The sequence below is a fragment of the Dipteris shenzhenensis genome, chromosome 9 (assembly GCF_047967505.1).
Source record: "Dipteris shenzhenensis isolate YYH24624 ecotype China chromosome 9, Dip_SZ_1.0, whole genome shotgun sequence".
NCBI classification, from domain to species: domain Eukaryota; kingdom Viridiplantae; phylum Streptophyta; class Polypodiopsida; order Gleicheniales; family Dipteridaceae; genus Dipteris; species Dipteris shenzhenensis.
In genome coordinates, this window is record NC_141604.1 from 14,764,840 (window position 1) to 14,782,950 (window position 18,111).

Here is an 18,111-nt window from a genome sequence, read left to right on the forward strand (position 1 = left end):
TCTTGCAAAATGGGCTCAGCATCTACAATATGCCGATCTACACCTCCTTATCTACAACCTCAAGCTAAAATTCAGATCTGTGCAGTTATATCAAAATTGCAGTCCATCTGCACTGCCCGCTCAGTATGGATCTCCTTACTAGAATGCAATAATAAGAGTGTTTGGGCCATGACCCTTCTAGTCCCTTCACCTATGAAATCCCTCCCTCATTAAAGGAATGTGGCTTTGAGGTTCCTACTTGCTCTTTCAAAGCGGACTGTTGGTGGCTACCAGCCGAACCACCAGCTCCATCATGATCTGGCGGTTGTCTGTGATGTAGATTGTTGAGGTGTTCGTCGAGCACTTGGAGGATTCAGATGACTTGTTGGAGTTACTCGTACCTCTCCAGTTTTTGTCAAAGCTGTGCATTATCACCGCACAATGTCTTCCCTTACGTGACCTCCTCCCTTAGGTGTACACTTTCATGCTCGCTTGGTGTGTTTGTTGTAGTTGTATGTGCATCTGAAGGAGCTCATCATGAATTTCCCTTACTCGCTCAAGCTAATCTTGAAGAGACTTACACTCAGTAGCCATGTCACCTTTTGCCCTACGCAGATTGGCTATTTGCTGCTAGAGAAATTTGGTCACCTCCTCCCCGTACATGGCTTGTAAAAGTAAGTTGTGTTCCAACACCTAGGGATGAACCCAATGGTTGGCCAAATAGTCTAGGGATTGCACTACGTAGATCATATTCTCCCTCAGCACCTTCCACTAACTCTGTATGACCGTGCGATCTTGATGTTCATCTTTAGTTAGTAGCGGGTTAAGAGGAAATGGCTCTATAGGCCCAAGGCACTGAAGGGGAGCAAGAAGTGGAGGCAAGGTAAGAGGAGTGAGTGTTGAGCTAGTTCCTTGATCTCTGGTCTGTGGTTGCATCTCTCTCCATCAGAAGCATTCCTATCTTCATGACGATGGATTCTTTGTCCATCTGACATAGTTGTCTTCTGGGTTCATACCTTTCTGGACATACTCTTTCATGTACAATAGCCGAGTAATGTTGAAAAGATTCTTGTCACTCTCTGAGTTGGTCTTCATGTTCATTTTGTTGCTCCATCGAGAAGATGGCCATCCATTTGAAATCCAAAATCTCCATGGATGAGTGCTCGTATCCCATTTGCCATGATGGGCCTTCACCAGCCAATCTTTTAGGATGCCTCATCCCAACACCATTGTTCTGACCTTATGGCTCTGCATAGTAGTCAACTTCCACTCTGGGGTAGCATAGCCGATTCTCTCCTCATGCTCGCTCCTATTGGATAGTTGCCCCTGCTAGCCTCCTTCAAGCAGTGAACTTTAGTTCCAAGACTGGCTCCGCCCCACATAGTTGGATGTAGCCACTACCTTTGATTTAGATATTATTCATGTCTAGCTGCGTATCTTCTTCTTCTCTCTGAGCATGTCTCAACCATTGCTTAATTTAAAAATGAATCGAATAACTATCTGAGTACTTTCTTTATTCCACACCTTGGTCTTCAAGGACTCTATCAGTTGTTGCCACTCACTTGGAATTACTTGAATGAGCTTCCTATAGTAACCCACGATTCCCAACAATTTCTTTGCTTTGTCACGAGTAATCACGTACTGTCCTTTTTCCCAGTAACACTAAGCTTATCGATTCGGTTCTCTAAATTTCCTACCCTAATAGCTTATCAACTTGCAATTTACTTGACCTGTCCCAATAGGATCGCCAAAATATTGACGCTCGTGTTCACTCGCCTCGTTAACTAAAAACACTCAAGTTAGTTCCCAACCTGGTGCTATGCCTCATGAAGATGCCTGCTCTTGCAATCCTAAGTTAGGGGTTCTTGAGTGCAAACAAGTGACAAAAATTAATACCCAGAGGTTGGGGTTAGCTAATGGGAAAGAACTGTGTGATGACAGAAGAAAGCCAAGTTATTATCCACACTTAACACTTAATGACACAGAACAAGTGGAAACCAAGAAGAGAGACTATTGCTCATTCATTCAATCAAAATCATCGTGTACAACCAAGCCGCCTTGGCTTGCAATGAACACTCCCTAACCTATAAACTTAGGAAGAGAACTCGACACACTACTGTCTCGCCCTTCCCCACCTATTACAACTTGACTTCTACTTAAGAACCGCCTTCCATTTTAGCACGCTCTCAATGCACTTGCTACTACTCACCTATAGGTCGATATCATGGAATCATCGGGCTACAAATAGTGCTCGACTGTCGCTCCTACTATTCGTGCTCGATGTTTGGTGACCATGTACTAGTTGGCTGCTATTGAAATGCCAAAAAAAGGTCCATGATTGGGGAAATTACTCGCTCAAAATTTAAACAAAGGGAAGGAAGTGAAAATGCCAATGGAAACGAGCACATTTATGAAAGAATGCAACCCAAATGTTTGAAAGTAGAGGAAGCATTCACCATAAACGTAGAAGACAATTTAATATTGTGCTAGTAGCAACCATTAATGTCTTAAGAGTAGCAATATAGCTACCAATGGATGAAGAAGAGAGAAACTTGGCATTCACAAAAGATGATGGAGAAGAGAAATAGAAGAAGAGCCTATGCATCCCATCAACCTCTTTAGTAGGAATGGCTAAATCACTAAGGGCCCATCCACCAAAGTACTAGAACCAAACCTAATACAAATCAATGCAAAACTACTTGATCAATTCACCAAACAAGCCTAAGAACTCTTTTTGCATTACAAAGATGTCTTTGCATAGGAATACCTTATAGATTACGAAATAATAAAAGGTGAAACTGCCACAACTCTCAAGCATGCATCACCAACTTTCATTCAGCACCAAATGCAAATAAATAGCAATGATATGGGATGAGTCCCAACTATGTGTCCCCCTTTCAATTCCATATTTTTTATTTCTTATTTCTTATTTTTAAAACTAACCTCTTTCCATATTCAACTACCCCCTTCTTACCTTTGATTTCCCTCTATAATGCTCCATTTTCAACCGCCATGGTCTATTTTTGTCAATATTCCTTAGATAACTTGTTAATCCTTCTTGTCTTAATGATTAACCCTATTAATTTTTTTAACACTTATGTTTAAATGGGTGAGTTCAAGGCTTGTGCAACGTATCATGGCCATTTGGTGTCATTTTCATGGCATGGAGTGGATATTATATCTAATTTATATCTCCATACAACTTTGCACTCATAATTTTTACAAATTGCTTTGTAAGTTAGTGGTGTGTGTATTTTTATTGTGACTCCGATAACAAGGGAGGGGTGTTTATGACACATGTCTTCCCAACTAAGGCTTAACTGGTTCTCACCACGTTTTTCTTGTTGGGATGGTGGTAGGTAGGCAGATTCCCCTCTTCAATAAAAATGATGCTGCCAACGACTTATCAAAGCTCGACTTCTCACATTTCCTTTTTTCATTAAAAAATGTTCACCCTCTAGTGATGCTACTTCATTCATAGTGGATTTTCTATTTATTTTTTAAAAAGTTTATCATTAAGCATTTCTCATTACTACTTTAAATTTTCTTCTCTTCACTATGGAAAGGGGTGCAATTGAAAAGATTTATCAAGATATCATGTCAAAATATTCACTAAATCCATCAAACACCACTTGCTAGGGCCTAAATATTAAAGAAAGATAGGGTTTGATGCATAAATTGAAGAGACCAGCTACTAGTAGAGCATTTAGAGTCGCCCTTGTTTGGAGATCATCATATAATGGATTTGCTCTTATATTTAGGGGAACGTTAAAAGCTTCCCTCAATGGTATGTGAATGATGACTAAAGAGAATGGCTTGTTCACCGACCACTGATCATGGAGTTTAAGGGATCACATCACCTTTTACCTCTATCACAGTAACTCAAAACTCTAATTGAGGTTTACTTGCCATGCTTGACCTTCCACATCCTCCTATGCACTTCTATGATACACCATGGTGAGACTTTTTGGTCACTTTATCACTAAATAACTCCCCATTGATGCATATTCTTGCCTGATTGAGGAGTGTGGAGATGGTTGGGTGCCTAATCAAAGTACATATTCCCATCGCAACAAAGTGATATATGGAGTTGAATTCAATCCAAACAGGCAAGGAAAAGAACATAGTTGTGATTTCATTCCTTTAATGATATATAGGTACCTTTCTACCATCAAACCAGTCTATTAAGTAGCTTGTAGAGTGATCCATCTATGACTTTGAGTAGTCAGTCAAGTTCCTAGAAGCAACATGGAGAAGAGTAAGTAGAAGACTAATTGATTGGAGAATGAAGGGCATAGGAGGGTAGAGAAGGAACTACTTTGGTAATCAACCTCAAGGAAGATGAATCCCCATGCGAGCACTAGTGCCAAAGAGGCGGCATCTTAATGAGAGATGAACATTTGTTGGTTTAACCTTTTTAAGGCGGCATGAATCCTTCTCACCTTCCCCTTTCAAAAGAGAGGGAGCCTTAGCCACTCCACACTTCATCCCCACCTAAAGAACCCCGTGGATGATCAAGACTCATTAATTTATATAGAGATCTTGGTCTCCTTTAGAACTTTCCTCCTTCACGACATAGCACAAGTCATGCACTTGGAAAATCAACCAAAAAGGTCTCATCTTTAGCAATGATTACAATGTGTAAAGTGCTTGAAAAATCTTATTTTTTGTAACATAGTTTTCCCAACCTATGAACTGTATATTGTTTTGAGCCATTGATGTGGTCTTATAAACTTAACAATTTCATGAATGCTGATGCATGCAAATGTTGAAACTCTCTTTGTATAATAGTCTACCAGCTTTTTTACAACACTTTGTGTTATTCATGACAATTTGCATAGCTTTATCTCGAGGCTTGAGTACCCTCACTACGTGTGAGGTTGTATTGCTTATCATTCCCAAATTATTCTTTTTTGCCTTTTTCCAATTGCCTCTAGTTTATCTTTTAGTTGTCGAGCAACTTGTACTTGCCCTTGGAGCATGGCAAAGTGTAATGATTTATTTGTAGGACCAAGGAGGTGACCCATTATGAAGGGCACCTCCATATTTCTCCTCATGACAAAATTTGCATCTCCATTCAACATAGTCATGCAAATGGATTGCTCCCACTCTAGGCTCACAAAGTTAAAATTTTCAAATTGATTGCAATCTCCCAGTCTAGGCTGACAGAGTTAAAATGTTCCCCCCCAATATTTTGTTCTCTCCTTTGGGCTACTTGAAAAGCGTCAACAAAGGCTCTAGCTAGCTCTAGCTATACCTTGGCTGGAACTCTAATGAGCATTATGCGGGTAGTATGTTGCATCCAATTGTGGTTGTGACATCTCATTTTGACTTGCGTTAGCATTAACGACCCTAGTCATAGGCTCATCAACCACATTGTGCATAGAATGAATGATTGAGGCGTCTATGTCTTTGGTTATGTTTTTAATAGCTTCCCTTTTACTTGAAGTTGGTTCTCTCATTGTACTTCTAATACCTAATAGGCATATACTTCTTGTCTTCATATGTATAGTCTTTCAAACAAAAAGCCTAGCATAGACACGTATTAATCCAATCTATCAATATACAATTAGCACGTCACACGAGTATGAAGTGTGGTGCGTGCAACTTGCACCAGGATTCAAATTTGAAAGGTTGGGAAAAAACAACCTCTTGGAAATTTCATTGCCTCGCAATTTTACATCAAGTCCCACTTGTTGATTATTGTAACTAGGGTATATGTTTCTTCATAATCTCCTCAATATTGTTAAGAAAATACTTTCACTACTAATCTCATCCTGTGCCTTTCAATTGAACCATTTGGTTTGTACTAGATCTTGTAAACCCTTGTTTACGATGGATTTATTGGCTAAAGTAATAATTCCCAAGCATTACAATGGATTTCTTGGTTAAAGGAATAATTCCCAAGCATTACTCCTTTATAAAGCGTCCATTATTCCAGTCATAGACTTTTGTCACTTTAGCTTTTGGACTGCATCCTCAAGTATCATAAAAATAAAATGGGCCTCTTGGTCTATGTGATTGTTACAGTCAAAGCATAACTGATAGTTTCAACTTGAATTTCTTGGATATACTTCAATCTCTGAGCTTGCCACCTTTCTCTTGTGGACCTACTAAGTTCTTGATATTTAGTTACATCTTACCTTATCTTTGTTTCTTTTTATCTAGTTCTTGTTTCTTACTTTATAGAAACAATATTCTCATGTGATGCTAAGGATAATTTTCATTTTATATCCAATTGGGTGGCCTAGTGAAGCTCAAAAGTTGCACTCAACTTGTGCTTTGAGAACATGAATAGGAGCATGGAGACATAAAGTAGACTTGGGATGCCAAGAGATGCCCTCGCACAAGCAAAGTTGCATCCATTGTACAAAACTCAAACTCAAGAGACCACACATAGGCTAGAGCGTTAGTAAATTGTGTAGTGACGTAACTTGTAAATGGGCTATAAGCTTAAAGACCACACCTATGCAAAGCTCGAGAATATCACAAAGATTCTTGAAACAGCTTAGTAAGCTGCACAAAGCTCCAATGCACTGAAAAAAATGAAGAATAGGAATCCTTTTATCTAGTATTACCTAAACGAAGAGTGGGAATCGCTCCTTCCAAGCACACATGCTAACCCTCCTAAATCAAAGCTCAAAGAATCCTTTGGGAAACACTCCATATTCAAAACATTACAACTTGAGCCCTAAACATCCAACCCTTGAGCTTTTTGAATCAACTTAGGGAAGGAAGCTTTGTATGCAAGCTAGAAGGGATGGGCACTACAAGACATCATTATTGCCCTAATACCTTGTCCAAGACCAAGGATGAATGGGGAGTTGACAACCCCCACTCACATACACAAGCCAAAACATGGGGGAGACGAGGAAAGAAGGGAACACCAACTTGCTGTGAGTATATAGTACCATGTATTATACACAATAAATTGTTGGAATATATGTCCCATTGTGGGTTAAGGGGTGTGGTACATCCACATGTTTTCCATATTTTATCTCAGCTATGACCCTTCAACACGCCTCAAATTTGAAGGGCAATCCCATAATTTATTTAATTCACGCTCCCTACTGGTAGATGGCTAAGGGGGTTTTTACAAATATGCTCTTCTTTTAATAGGTAAAAATTTGCCTTACTTTGTCTAAAGGTGGTGAAGTGCTTTGAAGGCTTCAATTCATGCATGGGAGGTCTCCCTATGCACAATTGGATGCCATTATTTTCCCTAAAAGGGTGCAAAATGAAAGAAAGGAGATTATGCAAAATAGCACTCCATCTAGTGTTCACATAGAAGTTTTACATTTATAGATAGGGAAACCTTAAATTTCCAGGAACTTTATAGGTCTAAAACATGAAAAAATTTATGATTTTTCAAAATTGGAAAGATAAATATCTGTGAAGAGTGACTCATCTTCCAAAACCTCGAGGGCATTTAGTTTCATAGAACACTGTCTCCATCTTCAAGAACCTCCAAAGTGCAATACATTTTCCCTTTGACATTACTTCATGCACACAAGGGACCACAAAGTTTATACCCACATGTACCCACCCGTGGTCCTATCGAGGGGCACATCCACACCCACCCGGGTCTTATCGAGGGGCACATCTGCCCTGGCTTGGTGGGCATAGGGTCCACAGCCGTGGTTGACTCACACACACCAAGTGCACACACTGGAGTCGTGACCACAAGTAGGACAAGAGGTGCCAACCTCCAAGATTTGAACAAAGACGTGGGGATTGGAAGCCCAATGCCCCAACAAGCATTCTAGTGCGGGGAATTTTGTATGACATGCGAGAAGGTTCACGAACTACAAAAGGTTGATCATCTTGCACAAGTTTGTATATTTGAACAATCGTTTGCACGATCGATCAAGAGCAGAGCTTTGAAAATTTGTCTCAAGCTCAAAGGAAGCATGATCAAGCCAATCTTCCATCAGCTGAGGAACAACAACGGACGGCCAGGTTCGCAGATTTGATCGTGGAAGGTCTTCAGGCATGATGACACAGAGAAGCTATCACATTATCGGCACCTGGAAAATCTGCAAGTTTGCTCAAGCGCACGCAGAGCGAGCTGCCAAGCAAGCCTCAGAACAAAGCCTCAGTCCTTATCGGCTTACGATCGCCTCATCAATACCTTATCACGAGCTCTTTCTCTCGTTCTCCTTGTGCTCAATCATTCAACCCTGAATTTTCCTTGTAACATTTGTTCCTGGCTCGTAGCGCGGCCAGAATGACGGACTCTTCGTTGGACGCTCAGTCGAAACAAGCTTTCGCTATGTTGCAACCTTTATGCACCCAATTATTTGAGCTTCCCTTGGCGAAATCCGATTCTGATATCTTCGTCCTGTCGTCATTGGTTCAAGCTTTGCGTGATGTCCCAGTCGCTGGCTTGCAAGTTTGCATGGAGTAAGGAGCATGCTAATTTGAAATCTATCATCTCAAGTGATTTTTTTTGAACGATGATGCGATTGCCGGTGCGGCATAATGGCTTTTAAAGAAATTGATGTAACATCACGATCTAACGAAGACAAGAATGCAAGGATTTTCATGCGTGTCTACTGGTTCCTTGCCTGACTTTTGATTCTATGCTTTTGCAGGTACGTCCTTTTCCCATTGGAGTTGCTATTAGATGCAGCTGTAAAGTCCAGATCCCTCAAATCACCTGCATCGCTAGCTGCCGAGAGCACGGAAAACACTCAATTCCGCATCAACGACAAGATCGCCGAGGGAGTTGTCTTATGTTTGGAGGAGCTCCTACATCGTTCTGTCAAAAAGACTACCGCTCAAGTACGTGAGTTCCGCAGCTCTGTAAGAAAACTCATTGTGAGATGAAGATCCATAGAAACACAGTGAAGTCAGTTTTATAATTTGAGATAACGCTGCCTGGAGAGTTAATAGAAGTCTTTCATTTGAAAAGAAAAGAAAAGCTTCCCTTACAACAGTGATCTCTCAGATTTTATTATCATGAACTATAACATCACATAGTGGGGCCTCCAAATCACTGTGACCACTACCTCTTTCTTTTTGCCGTAATTGATGCCCAATAAATTCTGCAAACAAAGCAAATCACTACAGAACCAGAGATCTGACAAATCTGAAAAATTCACCGGATTGGTGCCGAACTTTCCTTTTAAGGTCGGCCATCTAACTGCAAGCCACCTTGAAGACTCAAAGTACAGAAGCTGACCTAGAGAGCTTGAAGAGAGATTTGAGAACAGCTCCCCCATTTTTGAAAGATAATGGCAAGGAGGTGGGGAGAAGTGGGAAGTATAGACCTAGGGAAAACCGACCTCAAGGGTGCAAGGAATTTTGAGCCGGACAACTGACATCTGCAAGGAGTATCAAGTCTTGGGTGTACCAGATGACGGACGAGTGGATGGGACTGTGTGGTATGACTTGTGGCTCGCCCATGGTGCTTCGACGCATTGTGAGCTTGGCTTCTCCCCAACGAAGTCTTAGCAGTAGGAGTGATGCGTTTGCCACATGATATTATACTCACTCAGCCTCATTATTGGACGATCCAGCAGTATGCCGGCCTTTTAGGTGTAGATGTTTCTTTCATGATGTACTGGGCACGGAAGGTAGGGATTGAGCTGGTGCGACCTTGTCCGATGGCGCACGGATACGCAAATTACTCGCCCTCCAAACCTCCTTTTGGTTTCCTGGAGTAGGCTCCCGCACACAGGCGAGCCTTGTTCTCTACTGTCCCATCCTCATGAGTTTGACCTTGGTGAGTTGGAACGTGCATGGGCTTCATGACCATGCGCATAGTCAGCCGCAATATTTGATTCTCCACCTGGAATTACAGCGGGCATTGGTAGGTCATCCGCAATTTATTTTTGTGATCAATGGCAAGGACCCATGGTGCGAGCTTGAGTTTACTAGACGTCCGGGTAGCCTACAGCTCTCTTTTGGACAGCGGCGGGCTACTAGAGTGCCTAGACAGATTCTACATAGGGGATTGGGCACTCCTCAGAGGTGGCACCACCGGCATCTTAGCAGGGACCACGATGTCGGATCACTCCCCGGCAGTCTTCACTTGGAGCAGCCCACCCAAAAGGGGGTCCATGATCTTCTACAAGAGGTGGAGGTACAACAGGTGAGTGGAGATTTGGAGACAGCTCGAGGAGGGACCCAGAGAGGGTTGGGCGGCGTGGGTGGCTGAGATGATTCAGCGGAGTAGCCCTGCAGGAGCTTTAGTCCCAGGTCCTTAGATTAAGACTAGCTCTTCAAGGGTGGGAGAGAAAACTTTGTCGAGACCTAGCATCCATAAAGAGGCTCAGGGAGCAGGATTAGGGATCCCAGTGGCTCAGGGACTGCCTGGAGTGTGCACGGTCGGAGCTACAGGATTCGCAGGTCTGTAGAGCAGAGTTCTCGTACCATTTATCCCGGGCCATATGGGTCCGATAGTGGGATAGGATGACCAAGTAGTTATTTCAAACACAAGACCACGGTCGGCAGGGCTTCAACGACTCTAGGACTCGTAGGGACATATGCACATGGATCCACAGGAGATACTCGAGCTGACCATAGACTTCTACTGCCAGCTGTTTCAGTAAGAGGAGTCGTCGCCCACGATCTCTTGGCTAGACAGGCGGTAGGGGAGCAGATTCCTTCAGTCGTCACGCAGAGTTTGGGCAGACGATTGGAGGCGCAATTAACCGATGAGGAGCTTTAGGAGGCCTTTGTAGGCCCTACCGATTCAGAAGTGCCCTAGAGAGGACGGACCTTGTGCTTCTTTAGGTGCTTTTGGGAGCATATTTCTACCCCACTCAAGTTAGCCTGTCAGGAGATTTTCGACTTAGGCTCTCTTCCACATTCTTTGAGCAGAGGTTGGATTTGTTTGATCTCGAAGGAAGGAGATAGATCAGATATTCGTCAGTGGAGACCGATTACCCTTCTTGATACAGCTTACAAGATCTTGGCCAAGGTCTTGAGCCTGCAGTTGAGACCTCACTTACCGGACAGCATCCATGAGACACAGACAGGTTTTGTTCGGGAGCGTAGCATCCTGGACAACATCTTCACTTTCTAGGAGGTAGTGGAGTGGTCGAGGAAAGAGTCATAGCCTCTCGCCATTCTTCTTTTGGATTTCGAGAAGGCATATGTCGGAGTAGAGTGGTCCTTTTTGGAGGGTACCATGTACAGACTTGGCTTCTTAGAAAGAAAAAAAGAAAGAAAGAAAGATATATTAACGTCCACGGGAGACCTCGTTGGCCTATGGGACAAAGTGCACAGAAAAGCAAACTCATACAAGCCTTAGTGGGCTGAAGCAAAGGATACGCTAGGACCCTTGTTGAGTACTAGTCTATGCTAACAGAATCATAATCATATCAATCAATCTATCCAGGCGCTGGGACGAAACCGAAGCCTGGTATAGTGATGGCTCTCTGGTGGGCTGCAAAAATGTCTTGTATTTGCATTTGTCGGGCTGTCTCGCACTGTGGTGGGGGGTGCGGTCTCCTCACTCTTTGGACTCTCTGGGCTATGTCTAGAGTGACCCCTCGTCTCTGTCGGTCTCCCCTAAGGAAAGCTATGATAGGTCGGACCTCAATAGAGTGTACTCTGGGGGCTCTCTGTAGCACACGTGGCCTCTGCGCCCCTCTCTCGGTGGTACTGTGCCGGTTGCTCATCCAGTCTGCTCTCATATCGGCTAGCTCCTCTTCCTCCACTCCACTGTGTCCGGGGGCTGACTCAAATGTATAGAAGTCTGTGATGTGCCGCTGTGCCCGGTCACCCTCTGTCCTGTAGTTGTTTGACCATCCCCTGCTACTCTCTGATCTGTCGTAGAAGCGCCTCCCTGTGTTGCCGCATCTCCATCAAATAAAGCCCGATACAGACTTGGTCATGGAAATGGATCAGTCGCGACAAAGGACCGAAGCCATTCCCCTCCACTTCACTGTGTCCGGGGGCTGACTCAAATGTATAGAAGTCTATGATGTGCCGCTGTGCCCAGTCACCCTCTATGTCTTGTAGTGGTTTGACCATCCCCTACTGCTCTCTGATCTGTTGTAGAAGCGCCTCCCTGTGTTGCCGCATCTCCATCATATAAAGCCCGATACAGACCTGGTCATGGAAATGGATCAGTCGTGACAAAAGACCGAAGCCATTCCCCTCTAGGTAGAGACAGTGGTAGCGTCCTCGAATCTCGTAGTAGGCTGGGCAAACACGAGCGTGTGGACCTGTTGCTCTCTAGGTATACCCGCTGCTCTCCGTGCCTCAATCCTCAGCTGATGGGATGAAACCCGCATCTGACCAATGGAAATCCTCAGTGCATGAGATACTCCTCTATCCTCGAGATACTGGGGTCTAATAATGAATCCCTCCTCTGATACTCTCAGGAAGTGGTCGTGATAAAACTGGGTCTTGGTGGGGAGCTCCTGGTCCTCACCCTAAGTCCGGGATGTGTGAAGTTGGAGGAGGTCTAACCGTATGATACGGTTGATCTCATCTTGCGGGATTGACTCAGGAGGTGCATCCATGTTGTACTGAAAGGGGGGAAGCCTATCCATCTGGATACCGTGTCTGGTAAGCCATGTAGATATGCGTGCATACCATGTGTCTGCCCCGCTCTCTGTGAGTCGTCTTGCTAGTCCCGCCTCCATCTGGGAAGCATGCGAATCCCTCAGACGATGGCCATCTGTGAAGGCCATTGTAGATGATGAGGTCGTGGACAGCTCCCAACTCAAGTAGGTGGCGCCTGTATGCTGTCACATGTGAAGTATCTGCAGAAAGTCTTTGAATCCCAAGTTCTATTGCATCTAACTCTGGCATCATGTGGGGATATCTCTCATATATGAAGTCAAGTAAGCCCACTTGCCTGTCCCTTGTCCTTGCATTGAAATCCCCCACTTCCCTTGTATTGGTTGTCTGTAGCGCTGCCATCTCCTTCTCGAGCTTCTCATTCTGGGCTCTCATCTCTTCCATTGCCTTGCACGTACCTTCTGGTACCCTCTGCATATCCCTCAATTGCTGTAATTCTGTCCCCATGGCCTGCATTTTGTCCTTGAGGTTGACCTTCTCATCTTCCCATGTCACCTTTGATGATATGGTGACTCTTCTTCTTGAAAAAGACCGCCGGAATAAAGAATCTCCTGTCTTTACATCAGGCACTGAAGAGGCTTTTGCCTCCACCAGCAAATGGAAAACCCATAAGAACATCAAGTGCAGATATTGTAAGCGCAAGGGCCATATAGAAAGCAAATTGCTACACAAAGAAAGCAAAAGAACAACACCAACATCATGCCAACTTGGTTGCAATCACTTACATGACCAAAATCTCCACTTCGTTGATTGATGAGACCAGTGAAGGTACAACACCAGTTCAAGTTATGCTTCCTTCCTTCTAGCTCCCTTGTCTCCTTTTCTCCTTCTTCCAGTTCTTCAAGCGGAACCCTAGAAGGTCCTCCTTCAGCGGGGGCTGCTTGGAAACACTCCTCGCATAGGAGGTCAGTGGCGGCAGTCTTACAGGTGTATTTTCTCAGAGGCACTCTTGACAGGGAGGGGTTCTCCATTGATGAGAAGTCTCTATAGAGTGTGGTAGAGGACTCATTTGGGCGTATTACAGGTGTATTTTCTCAGAAGCTCCCTCCATTGATGAGAAGTCTCTATAGAGTGTGGCAGAGATGAGCATGAGGACTCATTCGGGCCAGCCTATCATGCAGGGAGGAGTTTGAGAGGCAGCCGCTCATATGGCACCCGAAGGTCAGTGATTCGGAGGGATGCATGTTGGGTCAGTGGACTCACATTGGATGGACATATTGGGACAGTGGACCAGCCAGATCCTTCACGGCATGGAGGCGACTTCCCAGAGAGGCAGAGGCCAGAATGCATGCCCTCTCTCACCTTCAAGGGGCAGGCACCTGGATGGTGGAGATTGAGGCAGTGATCCCCGACTCGTGGTGGGAGGGATAATGGAGTCCTTGGACCCCGCATTGCTAGTTAGGAGAGTTCTCGCGGACCGGGGTACCTCTCGGGATACGCTTCTTTCGGGAGTCTCTTGGATCTTGCCACTATCAGTTATACAGGGTGGGACTCGGAGGCGCATTGCAGGTAGATACAAAGCTGGATGATGAGCCAAAGGCGTCCTTGGAGGATTTGGAGTGGCATAGGGTTAGGATAGTGGGCCGCTTGGGCAGGATTTGGTACATAGACCCCACCATAGTCTTATCAACCCGGGAAAGCAGTGTGGCGCCTGTGGCTTTGGGAGGGTAGACCCCTATGTGATATACAGTGGGATCAGAGAGTGGTTTTGGCCAGCCCGTGTAGGGCAATCGGATCAGGTGGAGGAGGTCTCCGCCTTTTCTTACATGACTCGCATTGGGCACCGCTTACAGCTCGAGGTAGTAGTGTGGACCTCTTTGAGGGAATGGCATTAGTTAGAGAAGGATGTCCCGAGAGAGGTCATTTCCCGGTTCTGCAGCTCGAGGTAGTAGTGTGGACCCCTTTGAGGGAATGACATTAATTAGAGAAGGATGTCCCGAGAGAGGTCATTTCCCGGTTCTGGCCTCACCTCTGGATGAGCCCAAGATTTCCTACCTTTTCATGTTGATGGCTCACGGGGGTCTACCCATCAGCCCATGGTTGGAGCAAATGCGGATAGATTGCAGCTGTATCTGTTGCGCGGAAGGAGTGCTAGAGACGATCCCTCACTGCCTATGGGGATGCCTGGTCGCACACCGGATATGGTTGGCTTCCTTAGGATTGTGGCTAGTACAAAGAGGATGATGAGAGATTTCACTTGTGGGATGGCAATTTGGCTCATAATGGAGGACACGCTTTCTCGATTGATCTAGTCTCACCGGCATACAGGATACATGGACAGCAGATATCCTGGATAGAGATCATGCCCGCTGACTCTCCCAGAGGATAGCATTTGGGAGATAGTATCCAGCATAGCTGCTTGGAACATTTGGGTCGCTCGGTGCAGTCGAGTGATGGGAGGCAAGCTGGTCTCCCCGGCAGCTACCTTGGTTGCCATTTGGCAGGACATCATTGTTACTTTGCGCGCCATTTAGGAGTGCGGTACTCCAGGTTTGAGAGCGACTGTTGAAAGGGGAAGCGTTTCTGCAAGGCCTGGCCTGCAGGAATCTTTTACACCCTTCCGCAAGGTCAAGATGTATAGACCACCACCGTGGTTGCTAGCTCTTGTTTTGGAATCTCTCTAGGCAGTCAGCTGCAGATCTAGGAACAGGCAGGTTGTCCTATAGCTGGGCATCTGTCTCTTTTGTATGTACCATCTACAGCTCCTTTTGGAAGCTATTTGTATAGTGTTTTCAAGCATTAATAGAAATTTCTTTTCTCTGAAAAAAAATATATTGAAGATCCTTCCAACCTATCTAACACATCATCTCTGCACAAATGGGAAAGCAATTTTTGAGGTCATTTTATTAGAGCTCTGTAGTCGATTCACATGCGAAAAGACCCATCCTTTTTTTGAACTATTAGCATAGATGAGCAAAAAGGTGAAGACTGGGTCTAGTGAGCCCTTTAGAACGTAGATCTTGTACATGAGTTATAATTTCTTGTGTCTGAGCTGCACACACCTTGTAAGGTGGCTGTTTTGGAGGCTCACTACCTGGTATGAACTCGATGGGCGCTTGGTCAGTAATTCTAGACTTAAAAACTGAAAATTTGCTTTTTCCGACTGACTCAATTCAAATTTTGGATCATTTTCTTGATCTCTGATGAAAATCATATATGTAGAAATAGAAGACTTTTTTGAATTTGCAACTGAAGCATTTGATACACCATGAATAGTCTCTCCTTTTTCTCTGGCAATAATCTTGTGCTGCTTGTTTCTATGAGTAAATACAAGAGTCCTCTCGGGCATCAAAAGTTGTACTCCTTTCCTATGAAACTAAGGAATTCCTAAATGATGATGCTTTAATGGAGAGATGCAGAACTCTTCTTGATCCACATAGTCCTAAATGTGAATCTTGAGCTTCCCAATGAGGGGTGCAACTGGAACAGAATCTCCTTGGAATATCTGCTCAGCGTCAAGTGCTCTTCCCAACTCTTCTGTTTTAATCCCTAGTCGCAAGGCTAGGTCCTCTAAAATGAGTCATCTATAGCTCTCAAATCAAACAGTATCAAAACATTCTGATCTCTTACTTTGCCCCAAGATAGACAAAGTTCTTTGGCCTTTGGATCAGCCACTCTCCCTACTATATTAGGGACTCTTCGTGCCAAAGTCTTTGGTAGCTCCTGTGGCTTTTTCCGCTCCCTAAAGCCTGTGGGCTTTTCGGGGCACTAGGCAGCCACATACCCCTCTTTTAGGCATCGAAGACACTTTCCTTCCTTACAGAAGGTCTTGATCTGTTCTGTGAGATCATGGTGGGTCCTACATATGCATAAGGATTGCTACTGATGCTGAGTGCATGAGATCCTGAATCTTTGTATTGGACAAAATATCCACAAAAGCTCACGCTCGATACTTTGGAGGATTTACCTTCTCTAGAACTTTTTGAAATGAGAATTTCTGATTATAAGTCTCGATGGTCTCTTTTGGCTCCATATGTAAACTCTTCAAGGCAATATTAACTTTGTCAAGAAACCGTTTCAGAAGAAATTTCATAAAATAACTTCTTGAAATACTTCCACTTCTTAGGAGCGGTTCCAGCTCCTAGATGTGCACTCCACCAAGCACTGGTTGTGCATTGTGAGATCCAAACTCATCATCCTTACTGTCGAGGGTTCCCAGAAATTTTCCATGCCAAAGGCTACATCAAATTGCCATAAGAATTGCAATGCTTTATCTGTATGGCACTCCATCATAAGTAATAAACCAAATGGATTTACCTCCTTCAGTAAGCTTTTCGACTTTGGTCTTCGAGCGCTTCTTGCTTTTGCCTCTTTTTCTTTCGTGAGAAGACACAGATGAAGAGGATGATCAAGATGGGACTTGGGTATCTTCTTCTGCATTTCCTGTTCCTACCCCTGCGTCGAGATCCATGACGCTTTCTGGGTGATTCTTTTGAAGAGGAAGATGATGGGCTAGGAGAACGTCTCTGGCTCATCTTTCTTTGAGTGCTGGTAGACACATGCTTGAACACTTCCTCTATTGGGCCCACTACAAAGAGATTCTGAAATCCAGGATCCTTCTTCAACTCTTCTACTTATAAAATCTTGGCCTTGATTGCTGTTTCATCAAGATCTTCATGTACCCGAGATCTCCTTTTGCTGGCTAAACTCAGCTGTTGGCCGCTCATGCTTTCTTGATGTCTAGAATCCACCATGGTTTATAAATACTTGCTGTTCTGAAAATTGCAGGTGACTTGATTCTCGTCCAACCTCTGGATCTCATCCATGCTTTTTTCTGATGGTATGGGGGTGTAAGTAGCTAGAGGGGAAATAGACAGCCTAGAAAGTCCGTGGTTTCTAGCTGAAAAACTGGCTGTCAAGATCAAGAAATACACGTGTATATAGCTGCTGGATTAAATTAAATTTGGACAGTTGGGTAGAGATGCTGGGCTGTTTTGAAAAGGGATGATTCTGAATTTCAGGGCTGATTCTCGTGGGTTGCTGCATGAAAACTATGCTGATTCGCTCTCCGCCTTCAAGAAACTGTACGATGAGGGGGTTGCTGAATCCAGTGTCATGTGGGTGGTGAATCTGAAAAAGGGGCTAAGTGGCCAGCCAAGATCTGCTGCTCAGGTTTAATCCTACCCCTTGCATTTGGGCTGTTATATGCCATGATCACTGGCTGCTTCCCCCTTGTTCGAACAGCTCTCCACACGTGTTAGATTCTTGGATCGCCACCACCAAAGAAGATAGTGGGCCTATGCTTTGATGCCACTGTAACTCAGCCCACATAAAACTCACAGATCTCCATCAGCAACTCAGCAATACAATGTGCCTTAAAGTTAGGGAGGGCCAAAACAAGAACTGGAAGCTGAAAACTCTATCAAGAGGAAACAGGGGGGGACAAAGAAGGAGAAGTGAAATCTCGCACAACACTAGGGCCCCGAAATAAGGGCTAGTCCCGGCTAGTCCCCCTTAAAGGATTTTATTAATATGAAAGAGAACTTGATACAAAGCAGGCTCACGGGGAGCATGGGATTGGTAGAACTCGAATCAGCTTGAGAGCTTGAGAGCTCCTACATTTATAGGCTTAGAAAGCTGCCTATGCTTTTA

General features: G+C 44.3%; 1 protein-coding gene across 2 annotated transcripts in view; it reads left to right on the forward strand.

Annotated features, from left to right (window-relative positions):
- Positions 1 to 7,714: 7,714 nt before the first annotated feature.
- The window catches only part of LOC147898252 (ARM repeat superfamily protein), a 124,559-nt gene continuing 114,162 nt past the window's right edge, over positions 7,715 to 18,111 (forward strand). For both annotated transcript variants that reach the window (XM_087379320.1, XM_087379322.1), the window contains exons 1-2: positions 7,715 to 8,382; positions 8,574 to 8,763. In XM_087379320.1, the coding sequence (XP_087235446.1) occupies positions 8,207 to 8,382; positions 8,574 to 8,763 (366 nt within the window). In that variant the 5' untranslated portion in view covers positions 7,715 to 8,206. The remainder of the gene's footprint in view (positions 8,383 to 8,573; positions 8,764 to 18,111) is intronic.